The sequence below is a fragment of the Megalops cyprinoides genome, chromosome 13 (assembly GCF_013368585.1).
Source record: "Megalops cyprinoides isolate fMegCyp1 chromosome 13, fMegCyp1.pri, whole genome shotgun sequence".
Classification (NCBI taxonomy): Eukaryota; Metazoa; Chordata; class Actinopteri; order Elopiformes; family Megalopidae; genus Megalops; species Megalops cyprinoides.
In genome coordinates this window covers 22,109,958-22,129,226 of record NC_050595.1, presented here as the reverse complement: position 1 = coordinate 22,129,226, position 19,269 = coordinate 22,109,958, and the positions used below count along the sequence as shown (strand labels likewise).

The 19,269-nt window shown below is 43.2% G+C and overlaps 1 protein-coding gene across 1 annotated transcript in view; it reads left to right on the top strand.

Annotated features, from left to right (window-relative positions):
• Positions 1–19,269, top strand: part of LOC118788376 (NT-3 growth factor receptor-like) — a 163,575-nt gene that overhangs the window by 22,107 nt on the left and 122,199 nt on the right. The window contains exons 2-3 of the mRNA XM_036544348.1: positions 10,922–10,996; positions 12,808–12,879. Of these exons, the coding sequence (XP_036400241.1) occupies positions 10,922–10,996; positions 12,808–12,879 (147 nt within the window). The remainder of the gene's footprint in view (positions 1–10,921; positions 10,997–12,807; positions 12,880–19,269) is intronic.

Genomic DNA, 19,269 nt, shown 5'->3' with positions numbered 1-19,269 from the left:
TTTCCTATAAGTATCTCAGCTATTCAGTTTATGTGAGATCTTAGTTTGTCTTTGTTTCTCTGTTAGATTTGAAAAGGAGGACAATCTGTCAGTTGACAGGGCATACAAGCTGCCAGGAAGCAAAGAAAGCTTGCAGTTGAGTTGCCCTCCATTAGGGTTCTCTAAATGTCTTTTGCAGGAAGTGTGTGGCACCAATATACTGCTCCAGACTGTTCGCCTTTGCAGTTTCCCTTCACATTTCAGCGGTGCTGCCATGTGTGGTGTATAAATTATAGCATGTCATTAAAGACATTTCATTAAATTTAAAGGTGTTTGATCTGCTCAGTCAATTACTGTGTGACGAGCCAATTCTTTTGTGTGGAAGGTTGTGAATTCTCAATTAAGACATCGAGAATAATGTCTTGTCCTCTAAAAGACAGTACCTTTCTTCTTTATGCATATACTTTTATTGTCTGATGACCTGCCACTGTCTGTCTGCCGGTGCTACTGGCTAATATAAAAAGTGTGAGGTCTATGGGTCTTTATGGAGTTTTCTGTGACGATGGATGAGGTCACTGATTCAACACAGCAGTTAATCACTAATTTGGAACTTGATGCCATGTGTAATTTGCATGTTTTAGATTTGTGGATGATTGACAACAAAATGCTGAAAAATACACAAAGTTATTTCATGTCTGTTTCATTTCAGATGAGCAGCTTTGCAGCTGGTTACAGGGTACAACCTCCATTTTCTAACAAATGACAGGACTTACTGGTCTATTGATTTGCCAAGCTACAGTGAAATAGTTTGCAATGAAATTTGTACACATACTAGGTCTGACACAGAATAATAGCAACATATTGCACTGGTTGCACTGGACTTTGAGCATGTTACATGCATTATGTAGGCTCAGCTCCCAGGTCTGGTTATGAATCCCTGCATCTCAAAAATAAATAATCAGAAGAAGGTCAAAACTCAAGCCATTTTAAATGTGTATATAACATAACTCTAGCACAAAGAAACCCTTGATGCAAAGTTAATCTAGCAGAAAGAGAGGATGAAAGAATTGTCTCTTTTTTCTCAAAGCTTCTGCTCAGCCTGTAAAAAAAAAAATCCACTTGAAAATCTCAAAAACTGCAGGTCACTGTAGTACCCCTTATTTCACATTGAACAGCCAGGGGTGGCTGAACAAGATTAAAAAACAATTACCTCTGAGCAGACATAGACAAATAGCTAGCTGCAGTGTCTGTGCACCTGCATGAGGGTATGACACCATTTGACATGTGATAATAATAGTTTGTGGGAGAATGTTGGAATGAACTGTAAATGTGACAAAGCTAGACCACACACACACACACCCTTGAAAAAAACTGAAAAATTGACCCAGATAACATGTAAATTAGTCAGAACATTTTTAGTGCATAACATTATGATTTTATTTTCTATTTTGATACCTGCCTATTAAGGTCGGCTCCTTCACTAAGTGTGCTAGCCTTTTTTTCTGGTTGAATTTCTTCCTTGTGCAGATTTGAAAACATTAAAAAGAAAATCAAACAGTAACGTGAGCGTAATTAAAAAGCAACATGCTGACGTGATGGAACGGGACAAACGCGACGCTTCCAAGAGTCACGCATCCGTGAACGTTACGCTTCAGAATGTTAAATCCGGGAAAAAGGGGGAAATAAAAAATTAAAAGGGGGTGCAGACCCTCTGGCTCTCCTGCAAAACTATTTATCGTGTCTTGCAGATGGGAGGTCTTTGAAGCGCACTTTACTCCCTCGGTTAAAGGGAAGACGCGGCTTCTCACATTTACATGCCGCATGGCACTTCTGGCCGGGTTCCAGCATGATATGATCATTTATTTAATTAAAATATCCGGCGCACTACGTGCAGGGTCTGAAGGAGAGCTGACGTGAAAAATGACAAAAATGCTGATGACAACAGGGGGCAGATTAGTCCCATTATTCCTCTGTGTTTGCCAAGCACGGTCAATGCGCACCTTTATTCTCCTCAGACCTGTTGCTATGGCCCCTGAACTGTACGTCATAGCAATTACAGCTGCTTGACAATGTGCGGAGTGCATAATTTGTTTTAAATTGACGTCGTGAAAAGCTTTTTTTTTCTTTTTCTTACCCTCAAAAAAGCAGCTTTCAGCAGCCTGCTAGGAAATGTCAGCGGGGTTACACGTATTTCTCATCCGTGCAATCCTTTAGTATTTTTCTGTAACGGGTGACACATTGGAGTTCATTAAAACAATAGGCATTGTTGATATCTTTCCTGCTTGTCAGTGAATTATGATTTCCGCACAAACACCCATTCAACGTGTTAATGACGGTATGACCCACTCTATTTAAAGATCAAATTCAGCGATTTTTAAAAATTCAAGATGATTATAGCATGCGCTTTAACACACAAAAAATAATAATTATGTCTTGTCCACCATTCAAATTCAGCTACCAACACGCAGAACTCCTAGGACTGTCATTGGATGAAATCACGCAGATTACAGATGTACAGAAGCACAATTTTCCCACTGAAAAACAAATTATTATGTCACTCAAGACTCTCCTCATTTCTACAGCTGGTTCCTGCACTCAGATAGAAGTGAGACCCTTACAAAAAAACATTGCTTTATGGAAAATGTAAATGAGCCATGAATGATGTATATCAACTCTGTATTGGAATTTTTTTTTCCAATTTTGATGCCCCGTGGCTGTGTGGAAAAACTCATAATCCTGCATGATCAGCCTATTGAGATTTAAAAGGGCGTTTCAGTGGTAATGCCGCTAATCAGGGACCCAGTGTGAGTCCTCTCTCTGATCAGTGACATTACGGCCGAAACACAAAAAGTAATACTTATTATCGGGCTTGCTCGTTGAGCTTGTGGTCAAGACTGATTGACACTGTTATATCCCCCTTTTCCACAACCCTAATGTAGCACAAACTTCAGCTCTCGGTTGACATTAGACTCCAATGCTAGGAATGAACTTGAAAATTTTGCTACTGCATTATTTCACTGGGAACGAGGCCGCGGGCAGAGCTGGCAAAGGGTGTACACGTAGGCGTGGTGTTGTGATGTCACATATATTTGCCTGCAAAATGTAGCTGCTTCCACACATTTATACATATTTTCTAAAAAGACCAATGTCCCCAACTCCAAATATGTTTTTTTCCACCTTACTTTCCACACTTCAGCAGCTGATGTCACGAGAAGAAGTCAAGCGTTTTGCAGAATTATTTTCCCATGCAACACCTTGGCAATCCCAGCACTGATGTGCAGAAGCGGCAAAGAAGGCACTGCTTTCACAGTAAAGCCCATAAATGCTTGACTTAAATCTATGCCCTAAAGTCCTAGTGTGAACACCGTGTTTTACTGATTAGAAAATAAAAAACTACATATCTTCTATTTTGCACGGAACACATTGTCATTTAGTTTAACATTTAGTTAAAATTTCACTTGCAGAATTAGGATTTGGAAACCAAACGCCGATCGGGGTAAGCAATTAAAATAATCCGAAGAGGACTTATTGTCTAGGAATGCCAGCACTGTAAACACATTTACACATTTTAAAAGATTTATTAGCCTACATTAGTATTCAAGCAGGGGAAGGTTTCCATGACAACTATTTGCAGTTTGGAGAGTCGCACACGCACACGTTGGATCGCCTGTCTAATCGCCAAGAAATCTTAATCTCCTTTTCCGATTGCTACACTCGCTCCTTCCCGCCCGCGCTGTCCACTGTCACGACGAACCGGGCAAACACGGGAATATCGCGTTATTTACTTCTACCTTTACGGCCGAGCTCGGAAACATGTGGGCGTCATCGCCAGAGTGCAGTGCAGCACGGAGAAGCGCGCTGTGCTGCAGGGAGCAGCCCTCACCGGCCAGGCTTGCCCAATATGATTATGAACGCATTACATGACACGAAATAAAATCGAGAGTCTGGTTAACGGGTCCACAGCGCGGGGGGACAGTCTGTCGGAAATTTCTGGCACTGCCGAATAGACAACCTGTCTTCGGCGCAGACCAAAGCGAAGCGCTAACAAGGCAACTGCACGCTGAAATTACACATAAACTGGAGTGAAGCTTCAATGAGTGCAGAGAGGTATGTTATTTAGACTACGCCTTGCTGTTTAGTGCCAGGCCTGCAGGGTAAGGCCCAGATTCAATCTGACAGCAATGTGGTTAGTCCTGAATTTAAACTTAACATGATTAAGGAAACAGTGCTTTGTTTTCATTATGTACAAGGCCTTCTGAGTACAGAGGTCTCTGAAATTAATGAAATATTTACCACATTTCAGAGTTAACAAATCCCAGTGTAACCGGTGACCAGTGTAGAACAATTTCTGTGTAAATTAGCAAATCCACGGTACCTGATTTATTCATTTTCAGTTTAAATCAAAATATGTGCTTAACCACGTGCAAGATGTAGATATATTTTATCTGGTTCACATTCGTCTACATACAAACATCTCCATATTTACAAAAGGCTAGCTGGAACAAGCTAAAATCCAATGCATACAATGTAATGTTGATACTGGTGAGCTGTGAAATAACATCATGCTGATATGCACTAACAGGTTACTGTAGGAATTTATATGAAATTTTATTTGAAGCTACTGTTGCCTTTGTCATGCTGAGTTTGTGGTGAGGTAGAAATGGATAGATGCTAGTGGAGATGCTAACAGCATACATCCAAAACAGAATTTAATCAGTCTGGACAGGTCTACCTTATATTTGATCAAACGTGGAATTAGAAAATGAGAGTTAAATGTTTTTTTAGCAGAACAATAAGAAAAAGGAGAAAATCAGAAAGTACCAACATTGTGAGATGAAAACGTTGTCGGATGTGTAGTTTCATGTTGTTAATAGCTGTAATTCAGGAATCTTTGTGATAAGCATGTGACAAGACTGCTATTAATTGTTAATGGACATGGTTTGGGGCAAGAACTGAAATGAAAGTTAAAAGATGGAACTCACCCCAATCATTGGTTCCAGTGAGAATATAAAAAAGGATAGATAAAATATGTCTGTTTTGGAAAAATTTGCATTATGCTTGAAAAAAGAGCGTTAAACATGGCAGATGAAGAGACCAGTGGCTATTCACACCAAAGGTGATACTATGGTGCGGCTACTGGAGTCATAGTCATCACAGTGTGATATTTTAGCTTCCGAAACTGACTTACAAACAGAACATTATAGATTTGATTACTGGGTGGGGTTGCTCTGACAATTTAGCAAAGAAGTTAACCCAAGTGGCTTCAGTAAATGTCCATGCATACCCTATATGGATAATATGTACATCGACCTGGATAAGAACGTTTGCCAAGTAATTAAATATGAATTCCAGACGTACTTCAGAGAGATTTATGCTGCCAAATTATTCTGCCTCTGTTTTCAATGAGGCATTCAGGAGAGCTCAGCTTAGGTACAGTGGCTGCCCACACTTTCTGTCCTGAGACCGGAGATATCTAGGAGTACTTACAGCTGCGGGATGTTCTTTTGCAAAGTACACAGATGGAGAAAGAGAGAGAGAGAGTGAGAGAGAGAGAAAAAGCCTCCAGCCCAAGAGGGCAGCCAGTGTTCTCTCCTCTGTCTCTGTTCTGATAGCACTGCAGTGCTGACTGGAAGAGAGCAGAGTTATCAGGGGACAGGGCCTCTCCCTCTGCAGTGGGGTCGGCGCGGCTGTCACGGGCCTCTGAAGAAGCTCTATGCGGCTCGCAGCTTTAGACGAGTCTGTCAGAACCCTCAGCCTCGTCGAGCCGGGCCCCACACATAGCCAGCCTCTGTCACGTCCTCCCCGGAAGGATGGAGTCACTGTATCCGCGAGATATTTCTTCTCAGGATTTCAGGACAGGGAGTGCTTTGGGTCTGACCCACGAGTTCATGCTTTCCTCTCTGTTCACTTGTTCCTTTCCCAGGCTGTCTTCCTGTTTGACAGTGCTGTTGGGTGGACGCAGCCTCCCGACTTCGCTGATGTACTCTGCAAAGATATACTCTACAAAATGCCATAGCATGAGGATCCTAGTGCTCCTAGGTGATGTTTTGAAAATCGTCACTGTTCACAAATGGAAACAGGATCTACTATATGAGAGTGATCTTTGAATGTCCCAACGATATTATTCAGAAATATTATAATATTCACACAATAATCTATATTTTGCAGGATATTTAGAAAGTCTGACTTGAAACAATGGGCCTCCAAGTTCAGTACATTTATAGAGTCTCACTGTAGTAATGCAGCTTACTGTGTTTAGCACAGAGTTCAGATTGGTTGAGGGTTTCATCATTCCAGAGACCTGCTGCCTGCCTGACAAAGAGCTCTAACCCAGATGTAGAAATATTAGGTTATTTATGGCAAAAAAGAGAGATGTTGTGCTTCTAAACATGTCAATTAAGTGGACGCTTTTTCCCAAGAAGTGTGGTAAGGTTGCTCAGTGCCACCCCCATGTATGTTATCCAAACATTGCAACATCCACGGCCCCCGCTGCGGTTCCCACACGTGCACCAGAGGAACAGATTGAATGCGCTCCACGCGCAGCGTGTTGAACCCTGTCCACCCACTCTCCTCTCTGGCATGGCGTGTGTCAGCTGCCCCTGTGCTCTGGCAGCCACTCTTTTACACTGCACTCAACAGACTGAGGAAGCTGAGGCTACTGTAGGTTTGAACCCGTATCCTCTAGGCTGTACTAATCACTTTGTTAAGGATCCAGAAGCACGTGTGTATGCATGCACACTTGAACACGTGCACGCGCGTGTGTACACATACAAAGGCATATGCATTCAGGAACACCAGAGTAGAGCATGTCTGCATAGCGTCCACAGTACATTTGAACTCACAGTACTGTTCAATAACACATTGCTTCAAGAATGGAAAAAAAAGACCATAGGGAAAAAGGGTTTTGCTGTAATACCTACTGAAAGTAATGATGTAAAACGTCAGAATATTTCAGTTTCACATTGAAGTGACACATAAGCCAGAGTAAAGACCACTATCACAGGACAGCCTGTTCAAGCAGTATAGCTAAGAACAAACACAATAATTTTGCAAGCTGTTCCCTGCTAATGCCTGCTGTCCTCTTGAGAGTGTATGCTGTAGGGACCTGGAGCCAGGGTGGACCAGAGCACCTACAGTGAAGGGAGTGCTTTCCTCGCCGGCCCCTGCCGATGGAGCAAGGGGAGAGGAGTCCCTTTCAGCGGCACTCCCCTCTCTCTGGAGCCGGGCCGACTCATTACGGGCCATTTAGATGGTCAATTGGTCAATTGATCAGTTGGTCAATTAGTCAATCAGTCAATTAGTCCCCGGAGGAGAGGCCCGCGTGAAATGAGCTCGGCAATCAATTGAAATTTCATTCACTTTCATTTTTTCTCTTTTTTTAATCTCTCAGAGTATTGATTTCTACAGTCCCCGTGCCACACCGCTCTTCTGTTTCCATCTTGTTCCACTTTGTCAGCTTCATTTTCTGTTGGATTTGAACATCATCTTAAATTGTGAATCCATAGTCTTTGTCTGTGGAGTCTGTCTGCCCCCCCCCCCCCCCCCCCCACACACACACACACACACTCACACACACTTTTTCCCCCTCTGCTGATATACCTTACTCTGCGGGGAGGCTGCTGCATACTTTAACGGTGATAAACTGTGACTTACTCAAAATGTTCAATTTGGCAAAGCATTTTATTCCCCGTTTTAAGAAAAAAAAAATTAACCGATCGTGGGGCGGTGAAGAGAAAATGAGTTTCATGTTCAATAGCCTTTCAAGAGATCTATTCAATGAGAATTTCATCATGGGACTTGGCTCTATTCAGAGACCTAAACAGAGCTATTGATTTTTGTTGCATGAATGTGTCCAGTTTGCCTTTGATATTCATGCCTTCTGGTCCTTCTGGTAATGGATTATCACAGCCCTGCAATTTCCCTGTTCTAAGACAAATGTGTTTACTCACCATACAACATAAACACTAGATTGTTGTTTATTTGCTTGCTCCGTTGGCTCTGGGCGGTAACTTGCTCCATTCACCACCAACGTTGGTAATGAGAGGTTGACCAAGCCTGACAGCTGACAAAGAGCTCAAAATGTGTTGCCAGATGAGATTTGCCCCTGGATGCGTGTGCGTGTACGCTTAACACATGGTTTCTGTCTCAGCCCGTCGCAGGTCCTATACACGGACAGGCCGTCCGTGCCACGTGGTCTGAAAGTTGCCTGCCGTCACGTCCCTCTAATATTCAAGGGACCGTTCTCACGGTCTGGCTGAGATCTGTGACGTTCTTTTCAGCAGCTGGTTAGGGTTTTCATTCCACATGCGTTCACTTCATGAATAATTATTCAAAAAATAAACAATTTTGTGATCTTTTTCCTCGGGAATCAGGAGACTTGGGTAATTCAGGACAGAGTGGACTGCTTGAGCGGCCGGGTAGATTAGTACGATGATGTAAATATATGAAGGCGATTTTGAAACTCGATGCCAGCAACAGATGGAGGCCGGTTGTAATTTCCTCCGCTTGCACATCAGATATACATGTTGTACAGCTGTTCGTGTGAGTGGGTATGTGTGTAGAAAGTGAGTGTGTGCGCATGTGACTGAAAGGGAGAGGGAGAGAATGGTGGGGTGGGGGGGGGCTGGTATGAGTGAGCGGATGTGACTGGGAGCTCACAGCTCTCTCATGTTATAATGAGTTCTGCCTTCCGTGGAGTGTCTCCGAAGTATTGCAGTGTTCGTTGTTTTACAGAGTCAAATGGCAGCGCTGAATAAATGATAAGGGCATCTAGCACTGAGTTCCACCTGGGCCCACGTGCAGTGGACACCAGCTGGAGAGGTGCATGATGGTCCCAGATGGACCTCACTGCCGTGTGCTACCTCATATTCTTAACCAAACTGTCCCCCTCTACAGCAGAGGTGTACTCAGTGTTGTGCTTTAAATAAAAGGAATAATAATACAGTAAGATTTAAAATACAGTAATACAGGAACACAGTAAAATACAGTAATACATTACAGCTCTGTCTACTGTTGTATTGCGGGTCTATCTGGTACTTACCAAGATATTCATCCTAAGCTACTTCCCAAGCTATAACGTTTATTATTATGTTCTCCCATTAAAAGGGAGGTGCTTCTGTGGTGGATCATTTAAGCAAAGTCGTATATCAAGTGAAATGCTTCAGGAGTGGAAGTTCTGGAGAGGTTCAGTGGAGATTAGGAGAAAGAACACAGGTCCCTCCAGAGACTGCCTCTCGACCAGGTGTGGAGTAACACGTGAACCTGCCATAGCCTGTGAGTGTGACCTTTTCCAGGAGAAGCCTTATTATATTGCTTTCTGCTGGATTTCCTATGGCCAGCAAGAAAATATAAACAGTATATAGTTGTATGTCATTGGAACAGTCTTTCAGATTCATATGTAAGATGCACTAATTGAGCGTAATGACAGCACACCCTTTTCCCATCAGGCCTTTGTGCATTGATCTCTGGGCTGAGGAAGGATGCTGACCCTCACTGAACATTACCAATGGCTCTACCCTATTGATGGAGCCAGCAGTTATCAATTGCTGTTATCCAGTGAAGGTGTTAGGGTGTGACTGACAGCATCAGAAAATGAGAGCAGCTGCCATGCCCCTTTGGGAAAAGATCCACCGATGTTGTACTAAGGCCTTTCATTCTGATGTATTGCTTCACATTAATTTCTTTGCTTCTTGTAAATAATGCAGTCACTGGTCAGGGAGACGCAGTGCATCTTCAGCTGGCTGATATTTTCACATTGCCAGGGAAACCGCCACGGGTCTGTCTCCATGTTTGCCTGTGCCTATGGGGAGCCAATCGTGGAAGAGCTCTTGAGACCCCTTGTGCTTACATGCCTTTCCTTTGTCCAGGGTCTTTTTGCTCTGCCAGACATTTATAATCTAATGAATTGGTGGCCCCAACCTTAAACTTTCTGATTTTCCCCCGGCACTGATTCAATGTAAAGGACCTGTGCTTTTTCAAAGGTGGAGTCGGTATGATGGGTCATTCCTTGGAATAATTTTTGGTATCACAGATCTTGTTTTTTTTTTTTTTTATATCAAACCATCTGAATTCAACGAGAAGAATCAATTTGCACTTTCATTTGCATTTGCATTTACAGATGCTTATCAAAGGCTTTGTGGCTTGTGGTTTACTCTTGTTTGATGCTTTATACTCCTGTGCACTCTTTTCTTTCCTGCACTATTTTCTGTTTTTTCTGTTTTTTCAGCTTTGAAGGAAATTAGACAACAAGGGGCGGGGGGAAGGGGGGGAGTCAGAGTGTCTGAGTTCTTGTTTGCGCCACAAGACAAGAGTTGCCTTTATCTCCTCTGTAGAGCTTTGATACACACTGCCCAAACAAAGTTGTCTTTATGTCTCTCTAATGAACGCCCGCGCTGAGCACTAGCAGTCTTCTCCCAAGCAATTAAGTCTATCAGCTGCAAACAGAGGATGCTCAGAGAGTGTTCTGGGACACTAACAAAGTGTTATAAAATAATAGTCACTCGAGGCGATGGGAGAGAGTGATCACTCGCTGGTGGGCCTCTAACTTTAAAAACATTTACAAATCCAATTTGTATGTTGCAACTGAGATAATGCCCTCTCATGCTCCTGATGGCTTCCCAGCTGGTCTCCTCTGCAGTTCATATGAACTGAGAGAAATGAGAAAGGCGAGGAGTACAGTAATATATATACTTTTTTTTTTCTTTCGGGGTGAGGGATGGGTTGGTGGATTGACAATTTGTTTCTTGATGTTTCGTCTGTTTCAGATATCTGTGAAAATTCCCTCATGTATTCATCAATTGACTTCAGTCTATAGCACAAGTAGCAAAGTAATACAAGAAGATAAAAAACCTAGCCAACCACAGATATTCTGTCTTCTCTCCCTATGTTGTGGAACTGCAAGAACTACCACCTTACTGTCGTCCATCTTTGTCTTCTGTTTCAGACACATAGAGAACTGGACGGACCTGCACACCCTAAGAGACATGCACATGGACCTGTACACTGGACTACAGAGGCTGTAAGTGTCTTCCCCGTTGTCACTGCTATAAAAGAGTGATGTTGGCTATGTGTCACGGCTCTCGCAGCTTTAAGCGGTGGGAGGTCCTGCCCTGAGCGCCGGTCAGGGTGACTGGAGCAGACAGCAGAATTTCCTTTCCCATGGGAGGAAGTGATTTAGCGCTAATGGCATATGTCTGCCGTGACGGCATAGCTACCCGAGCTGAGCTCTGCAGTGTCTGGTAACGTTCGGGTGGTTTCTTCGCTGTGACAGATTCCCTGGTTCCTCTTGGGGCAAGGTGTTAGTCTGATGGCGGAGCGGCTTTGTTGACTTCCGCGCGGTCTTGTTGCTACTGTAGGCATGCTTTTAATTCTCTCGTCAGGCACAAACGGAATCTCCCCACGGCCTGCTTTAGGCTGATGAAATAATGTTGAAAAAGCAGCCAGGAAATTTAATTACTTGCCCACCCCACGGCAGCCCCCCTTCCACCCCACACACACGTGCACACACACACACACACACACACACACGCACATGCACACACACACATACACACACACAAACACACAGAAATCGCCCTCTCGAATGAAGGTTTTTCAACACTGGGATAGGTGCTCCCTTTTTGCTGCTCACACTCCTGCACGCCGCCTCTCCTATAAGTGTCTCTCTCACTGCGCACTCCATGCTGTGCATTCCACGCTGTTCACGCAGCCAAAACTCTGTGCCTGGCCCTTTAAGCCCACATTGGTTGGAAGGGGGTGGGGGAAGGAGGTGGGAGAAGGGGTGTGGGGGGGGGGCACTGCCATCTTCCCTGGCGCCAAATTAGCATTTCCCTCATTAGCGCCTCTGTCTCACCTGCTGGTTCCGCCTCCTCTGTTCCTTCCCACACCTTGGCGTTGCCAGGAGGAGCGGCGGAGGTCCGACAGCACGTGGCCATGCAGGTCCTTCCAGTAGTCAAACATCAGCAGCCTGGGACGTGCGGCTGGGGCCCACGTTTGCTCAAACACATGTTGGGCTCAGTTCCCTCGCAGCACCGATGGCTGTTTGGATCGGTACTTGCAAAAGCTAATGCGTGCCTTGGAGGGAAAGGACAGGTGGCGGGCCTCTGTATTCGGTCCAATGCGTGAGGGAGGATTGTAAAAATCTGTGCTCATGTTAAGCCTGCTGGAGAGTTCCACTGCCATCGTTCTTAAATGCGACTGAAATTAAAAGAACAGGCACCGCAGTGAACTGCACACATGTAAATGAATTCCCGAAGCTTTAGAAAATAAAGAAGAATGGAAAGTTTCTCCCTATCATGGGAACTCTTGATATCTTTTACTCTTAATTTGCTTTAAAAAGCTCTCATAGCTCCCAACCACTGGTGCCGGCTGGCAAGTTTATTTTCTGATCACTGTGCTGTCATGCTCAGTTAAAGTACCACAAGTAGTAAAAGAATAAGCCTGTTACGTTGCCATAGTTATGCTGCCATGGTCCATGCTTTACTGTCATTGTGATCTTTCAATCCTTTATTAGATCAATTCAATTCAAAAACCAGTGCAATGAACGCACTTCCTGGACAGTGTTAAGCGCAGTTTTCTTTCCTCTCTCCTTTATGCTGGATGCAAATGTGTTGAAAACAATCTGGAATCATAATTAGATAATAAATGCTTTAAAGGTACTGGAAATGGAGTATTCATTTCCGTGCTTTGGATTTGGCTGTACAACAGCCTGAGTGAGTGCATTGGGTAATATCTAATGCTTGGTTGCATGTGTGTGTGTGTGTGTGTGTGTGTGTGTGTGTGTGTGTGTGTGTGTGTGTGTCGGTGTGTGTGTTTGTGCATCTCTTTCAGGACCATCGTGAACTGCAACCTAAGGGAGATCCAATTGCGAGCGTTCGCTAAGACCCCACACCTGCGCTACATGTGAGTGCACGCCGTATCCTGTACATCCGTCCCAATGAAATTATGACTGAGAGCAGAGCACCTGGTCTCCTCTGTGCCACCTGAGGCTCGTCCTGCGCTCCCAGGGTTTCACAGGAGGGAGGGGGAGGTGCTCTGCTGTAGCAATGGATGGCTTTTTGTACACAGTATTTTAACACACAGAAAGAAAACTGCTTGGCTGTTGAGAGTCTTGAGCTGTGGCACGCCGACTGACTCTTCATTTTACCCAATGACGCTGACTTCCCACTTCAAGATTTTAATGAACAATCGTTAAGACGTACAGTCTCATTTGGTTGTTGATTACTGTTTTGTTCTGCCTAAAAGTTCCACTTACATAAAGCCATGACCATGATGGCTAGCCTGGTTGTACTCTCAGTCTGTTAGTGGTACTGACTGATGTACATGTCTGCATATCGTCCCATCTCTTGCCTGCTTTTGGGGCAATTTTCGAATTTTTACACTCTTGCAACATGGGTGATCTTTAACATTCTGTAAAGCACACAGTTTATAGCTGAGACACCACACGCTTTGTTCTGAATCAAATAAGTTCAGTGGGCAGAGAGGAAAGGCTCTGATTTCAGATTTTCCTTTATTCTCTCTCTAAGAGGAAATTTGTTCCACAACTCAAAAATGGTTAAAGAACGCAGACACCAGAATAATGATCAACACAGACCAACATCTGAGAAAAAGATCAGCCTGCATCAAAAGTGCAGCGATGCTGCATGTGGACATACGCAGCGACTGGACTTTGTGAGACATCGTGAGAGTTTGTTTAGGCTGTAGATAGCCATTGGCATAAAGCTGTTACTGAAAATTGACTTTCTTAAATCAGACACGGTGATACTCTCAGCCTGAAGGTAGTTTTTCAAGAAGGCTGAAGAAAGAGAGAGAAAGAGAAAGAGAGAGAGAGAGAGAGAGAGAGAGAGAGAGAGAGACGTCATTACCTTAACAAAGGCTGACATCCTGTAAGCTGACAGCCAGCTCTTTCCCAGTTCTCCCAGAGTAAACAGTGAAGGGGAATCAATTGCAGGTTGTTACCTGACAGCACGCGCACACAGTCCCAGCTATCCATCACTGGCTGAAATAGCCCTGCCTCTTTCATCACGTTTATGATGGCTGTTAGCCGTGCGCGTGCGCGCTGTATGCGTGTGTGTGTGACTGTGTGTGTGTGCAGTCTCTATCACTGGCGGGCAGAGGAGCTAGCTCATCACCATTTAATGAATGGGTGGGAAAAAAAGTCATTAAAGGCCCACTCTCACTAGTGTCACAAATGGAGCAGATGGACATGCTAATTGTGGCTGCATTAAAGACGCTGATAGGCACTGAGTGACAAAAGGCGATGGAGGCTTCATATGTGCTTTTGGGGGCATGGCGTGGAAAAAGAGCAGCAAAGGCTCCAGGATGACATCAGAGGGTGGCGCGGTAACAAGACGCGCCGGCCTCCGTTCCAACATACAGGGTCAGTGGAAAGGCAGAGGAAAAAGCGAAGCCGTGACAATGTGCCACCTCCTTCCCCCCCCCCGGCATCGGCAAGCTGGCGTCGTTCACGCCGCAGTGGGTCTGCTGTGTACGGTCTCCCAAGGAGTCGCAGAGCAGTCTTCCACAATGGGCTCTGGTGGGTTGGCCTGGCAACAATGTGTGCCATGAAGCATTCCTCAGGCCCTATGTCACACACTCTTCCTGCCTGATGGCCCTGTCACACATCAGTGCCAGGCAATAGGGCCTGTTTAGAGCTAGCCCTGCTCTCCGCGCTGTACTCCATGCACCGATCTCCATCTTCCACGGCTGGGTATGTTCTCACTGGGCTTTGAGAGGGGTAATAGAAATGTGCACAGGCATTTGCATGCATCGGGCTCATGGAAGAAAACATCAGATAAACTTCATGTGTGAACGACTTTTCGATCGTACAGTATGGATAAAACTGCAGTGAGTGGACCACTGTATCACTGGGTATCTATCAGCAATAGCAGTGTCCACCACAGATTCATACATTTCTGGCCTTGATTCAAAACGAGATCTTAATGAATTGGATGGGGGTGTTAATGTTCCAGGTGTTCATCAGCCACTGATCTGTGGACCCCACTGATGCATTTATCTAGATGTCATAGTGAAGAACTCATATCTATCCATAGTATAAATTATACATAACACCAATAACACACTAATTAAACTTTAATATTACATTAAAATGTAACAGTGTTGTCAATAGATTTAAAATACTGACAAATAGAGCAGTCAATCTGGTGATCTGTTCACTCTCAACTGATTTCTCAATATCAGAATAACATTAAAATATGTGTGTATGCTGTCAGCGATTTAAACAGAAAGTGTATTCATCCTGCTGCATTATGTCTGTGAAATCAGATAAAACAGGCCAATGAGGAGTGTGTCACCAAACTTCACATCAGACTGGAAACAATGAATCTGCAATTTCGTTAATTGAGAATATTATTAAATACTGAACTTTTACACGCACATAGCACTCTAGCATTACGAGTTTTTTTGATGGGATTACCTGAATGTGGCGAGGTTTTAAGAGTCTGAAAAAAAAAATACAGCAAAGCTTCTCAGACTAAATGAGCTTAATTTGAGTGGAAAAGCCTTGGCTGGATATCCCATGCGCTTCTTCTGTTTAGGTTAGTTCTACAGAGGATTATTCCATTATTCTGAGTGATGACAAAGCACACGAGTGGAGAATTTTTTTTAGGAAGTGCTGTGCTGGGGAAATTGAGTGTGGGTCACCTTAAACACCCCCAACCCTCCCCCCTACGCAATACCATGTATGAATACAGCTCTTAAAATGTGTCCTCACTGACATTCAGCAGCGGTGATTGAATTAAGCAATATTTCAGCAGTGTCCTCAGTTTTTACTTCACAATAAGTTAAAAGTGCAGCCAAGCTCATAGCAGGTATGGCCTTAGGATTTTCTTTCCTGTTCATTCACTACTTTTTGCCTTGCACAAAGTTATATACTTCTAGTTCATCCTATTATAAAAGAATGGTCTTTCTTGGATTTATTTAATAGAGAATTGGAAGAAAGCACAAGCATAGCAGTGCTATCCTTAGTCTGTGTTCTTGAGGAGACAATTTTTGAGTTAGTTGTCATGATTATGTCATGAGTATGATTGCCTCTAATTCACATCACTCAAAGCAAAACCCTTCTACCTAATCTAAAAAAATGTTCTATGCTGTGAAATAACAGAAGAAAGCGCAATGGTTTGCAAATAGTGCAAATTGACCCCAGTTAGCATCATTCAAGCTGTAGGAGTTAACATTAAACTGCAGGGTTTAACGTTTAAAGTCTAGGTTGTTATTGCATTGGATCTATGCTCTACTTGATACGAAAGTCATGCTGCATTTAGAACTAGGTGTTTAAACCATGCGCAAATGTTCATGCCAGAGGCAACAAATGTTTAATGTTAAATAATGAGGGGAAAAAAGGGCCTTTGATCATCACCATTGCCTGCATCCTAACACCTAAATTAATTTGAATGAACTGGACTGGAACTTTTATTCATTTTAATGCAAATCCCATAAAAGTGTTACAGATTACAGGCCAGGACAGGGAGAAGTGATAGCAGTAAATCATTAAAGTGTAATAATATTATGGCTACACATCACCACAGATATGAAAACTAATGGTGGAATGACACAGAGCAGACAGTACAATGGAGCAAGAAGTGGAGATAGTGACAATATGAGTAAACACCAAGAACACAATGTAAAAATGTGCATGTATCCAAAGCGAAGTGCTGACCTGAGGAAAGGAAAAACAACAAAAAAAAACTGTATGATCCTCAAATTCGAATGTTGAACACTTTGAACAGTCTTAAGTGCAGTAACAAGATAATGACAACAACAACATAAAGATTATGTTGTTATATCAAACTGTATAATGACATAATTACAAAATGTTGCAATAATGATACATTAATGGCAGTTTCAATTCCACTTAATCCACAATTTATATCTACAAGATGACATTGAGTTGGTGGATACAGATGAGCACATTGTCCAGTGAGATTCAGATTGCTGTATTACTGTAATGATCAACCTGGTCAGTCCATATGTGAAATGGCCATAATGCCACTCTGAATGATCAATTTCAAATCATCATTCCTCCCACCTCCTTCTCTCAGGCTCATGACTTTGTTCATTACCATTAACTTCAACTGCAACCACAATGTCAGTGTCATTTTTTAGTGACTCCCTGTTCCCAAATCTATGTAAATGTTTTCCCCAGCACACAGTGCTTCTGTGTAAATATCTAAAACCCTGGCTGACTTGTGTGCTTCCATCTATATTCCATGCATCTTTTTTTTCCCTCAGACCAATGGAAATTAGTTCACTTGATAGCTTTAGCTAGATAAAAGGAACAGAAATCAATAGAACCTCCTTTTTTTCTTGTTGGCACTACCCTCTTTTTGATATTTTGGATCAGACATGGCTGTCTTGTGTTGCCGATCTTGTGGAGTAAATAAAAGGCTGCAGTCGGCATTGCTCAAGGATCCATCTCTTTGTTTGCTGTATTAGAGGAGACCCCATAAATCCTGACCAAACGTTGTCATAGGGAAGTTGTAAAGGTCATTCCCTCTAAGAGTGGTGGGGGGCGGGGGGGCAATGGACGGACGGACTAAAATCCATCCTCATTAAATTCTCCCAACCTACGTGACGGTCACTTCCCTCAAAAATGTCACTTTCACGCTTCATTTTTGTGATTTTTCAGGAATGATTTCCCCTTTCATCCCCACGGTCATTCTCCTCAGCCATCCCCTCCTCCCTCCACCCCCCAGTGCTGTCATCAACCCCTGCCAAAATGTCATTATTTGTCATAGTTTCACAGTTTTTGACTGATGTGGTCGCGGGCTACAGTCTACAGCAGGGTTTCTGCTATGCTGGTTTCCGAGGCAACCCGCTGCTTATGCTGGTCCCAGGTCATTTGCTAAGGTTAGGGAGAACTGCTAATTGCATGCTTATCTGGGTCTTAAGTGACATGCAGCTTAGTCATTAGTCATTCTTATACCAGTTGCAGTCATCTTAATTCATATTCACTAGCTGTTTTATTTAACTGTTTTAGAGATATTAAGTGTAATTACTACTTTGTATAATGGCCGTGTACCAGTAACATTAACAATGTCAGGTATTGCTAAACACCTTAAACTATATATTTCTGTTTGTCCAAACACATCTCTGACAACATAGCCCTATCCTCAAATACTTACAAATGAAAAATGTCATGTGACATGAATTCCAGATCAGTATTTAATCAGCATATCATAGAAGCATAAATAATTAGAAGCAGTTTAAAAAAAAGACAAGAGAAGAAAACAAAACAGCTCCCTAACCCTGGACTGAGGGGGATTGGAGTGCCACTCCAATCCCCTTGGGGGAGCGCATTCTGGATCCAAGAGCAACAAAAAAAACAAAGCGTGAATGAAAAAAAAAGTCAGTTTTCTGACTTGACTTTAGTATTTAGCTGGAATTGTGGGAGTCGAGTGTGCTGCTTCCATTTCTTTCCTCCAGCTGCTTGTCAGATGTGAGTTTTCCTGTAGAAGAACAGCACATCTCCCAGTGTAACCCCCTGACAAAAGAACAACATAAAACAATAAGCAACTGCTTGAATCATGCCAACACTTAGGTCCAGGAGAGAGTGGTTTCATGCAGATAGACAGTCTTTGTGGTGGAAAACAACATGTGGCGTTTGCTGACTTGGGCACAAGGACGGTAGGACTCTATCTGTTATTCTATCCCAAAATGAGATTTTTTTTTATCCCAACAAGCGTGGCTTCCTTTGATACCCAGTCAGAGGTAGAACCATCTCTGTCTCTGTCTGTCTATCTTTCTCCCTCCATCCCTCTGAACAACTTCATTCTACCTCCTTTATATCACTCTCTCCCTGATCAGCTCTCCTGCCAGGCAGTCGCTCTTGGAAATTCTAATGGGGGAAACAGAGGTGGGGAAAGAGGTAGATTTAAAAATAGCATCAAAACACGAGCAGTTTTAATCAGGCTATCTCTCATTGTACTGCAATGCTCACTTGAAGGTGTACGTACAAGGGTCTTCTTCAAATACAAAATAGCACTGCCCTTCAATAACCATTCCCTAGCTTTATTCACTAACATAATTGGCTTTTTTCATGTACTGTATCTTACCCTGGGGAGATGATTTTATGATTTAGAGATAGAGAAAATGGCCAAATGGAGCGGACAATTTTCATGTGCCTTGCCACAGAAGAACTCAGTCCCTGTGGAAAATTTGAAATTATAGATATTTATACACCAAGAGGCACTGCTACATGCTCCAGACCAGTGGCACTCAGGGATGCTGTTTAGGTTTCAAATAATGAGAGATATGTCAACAGTTTCTGATTTT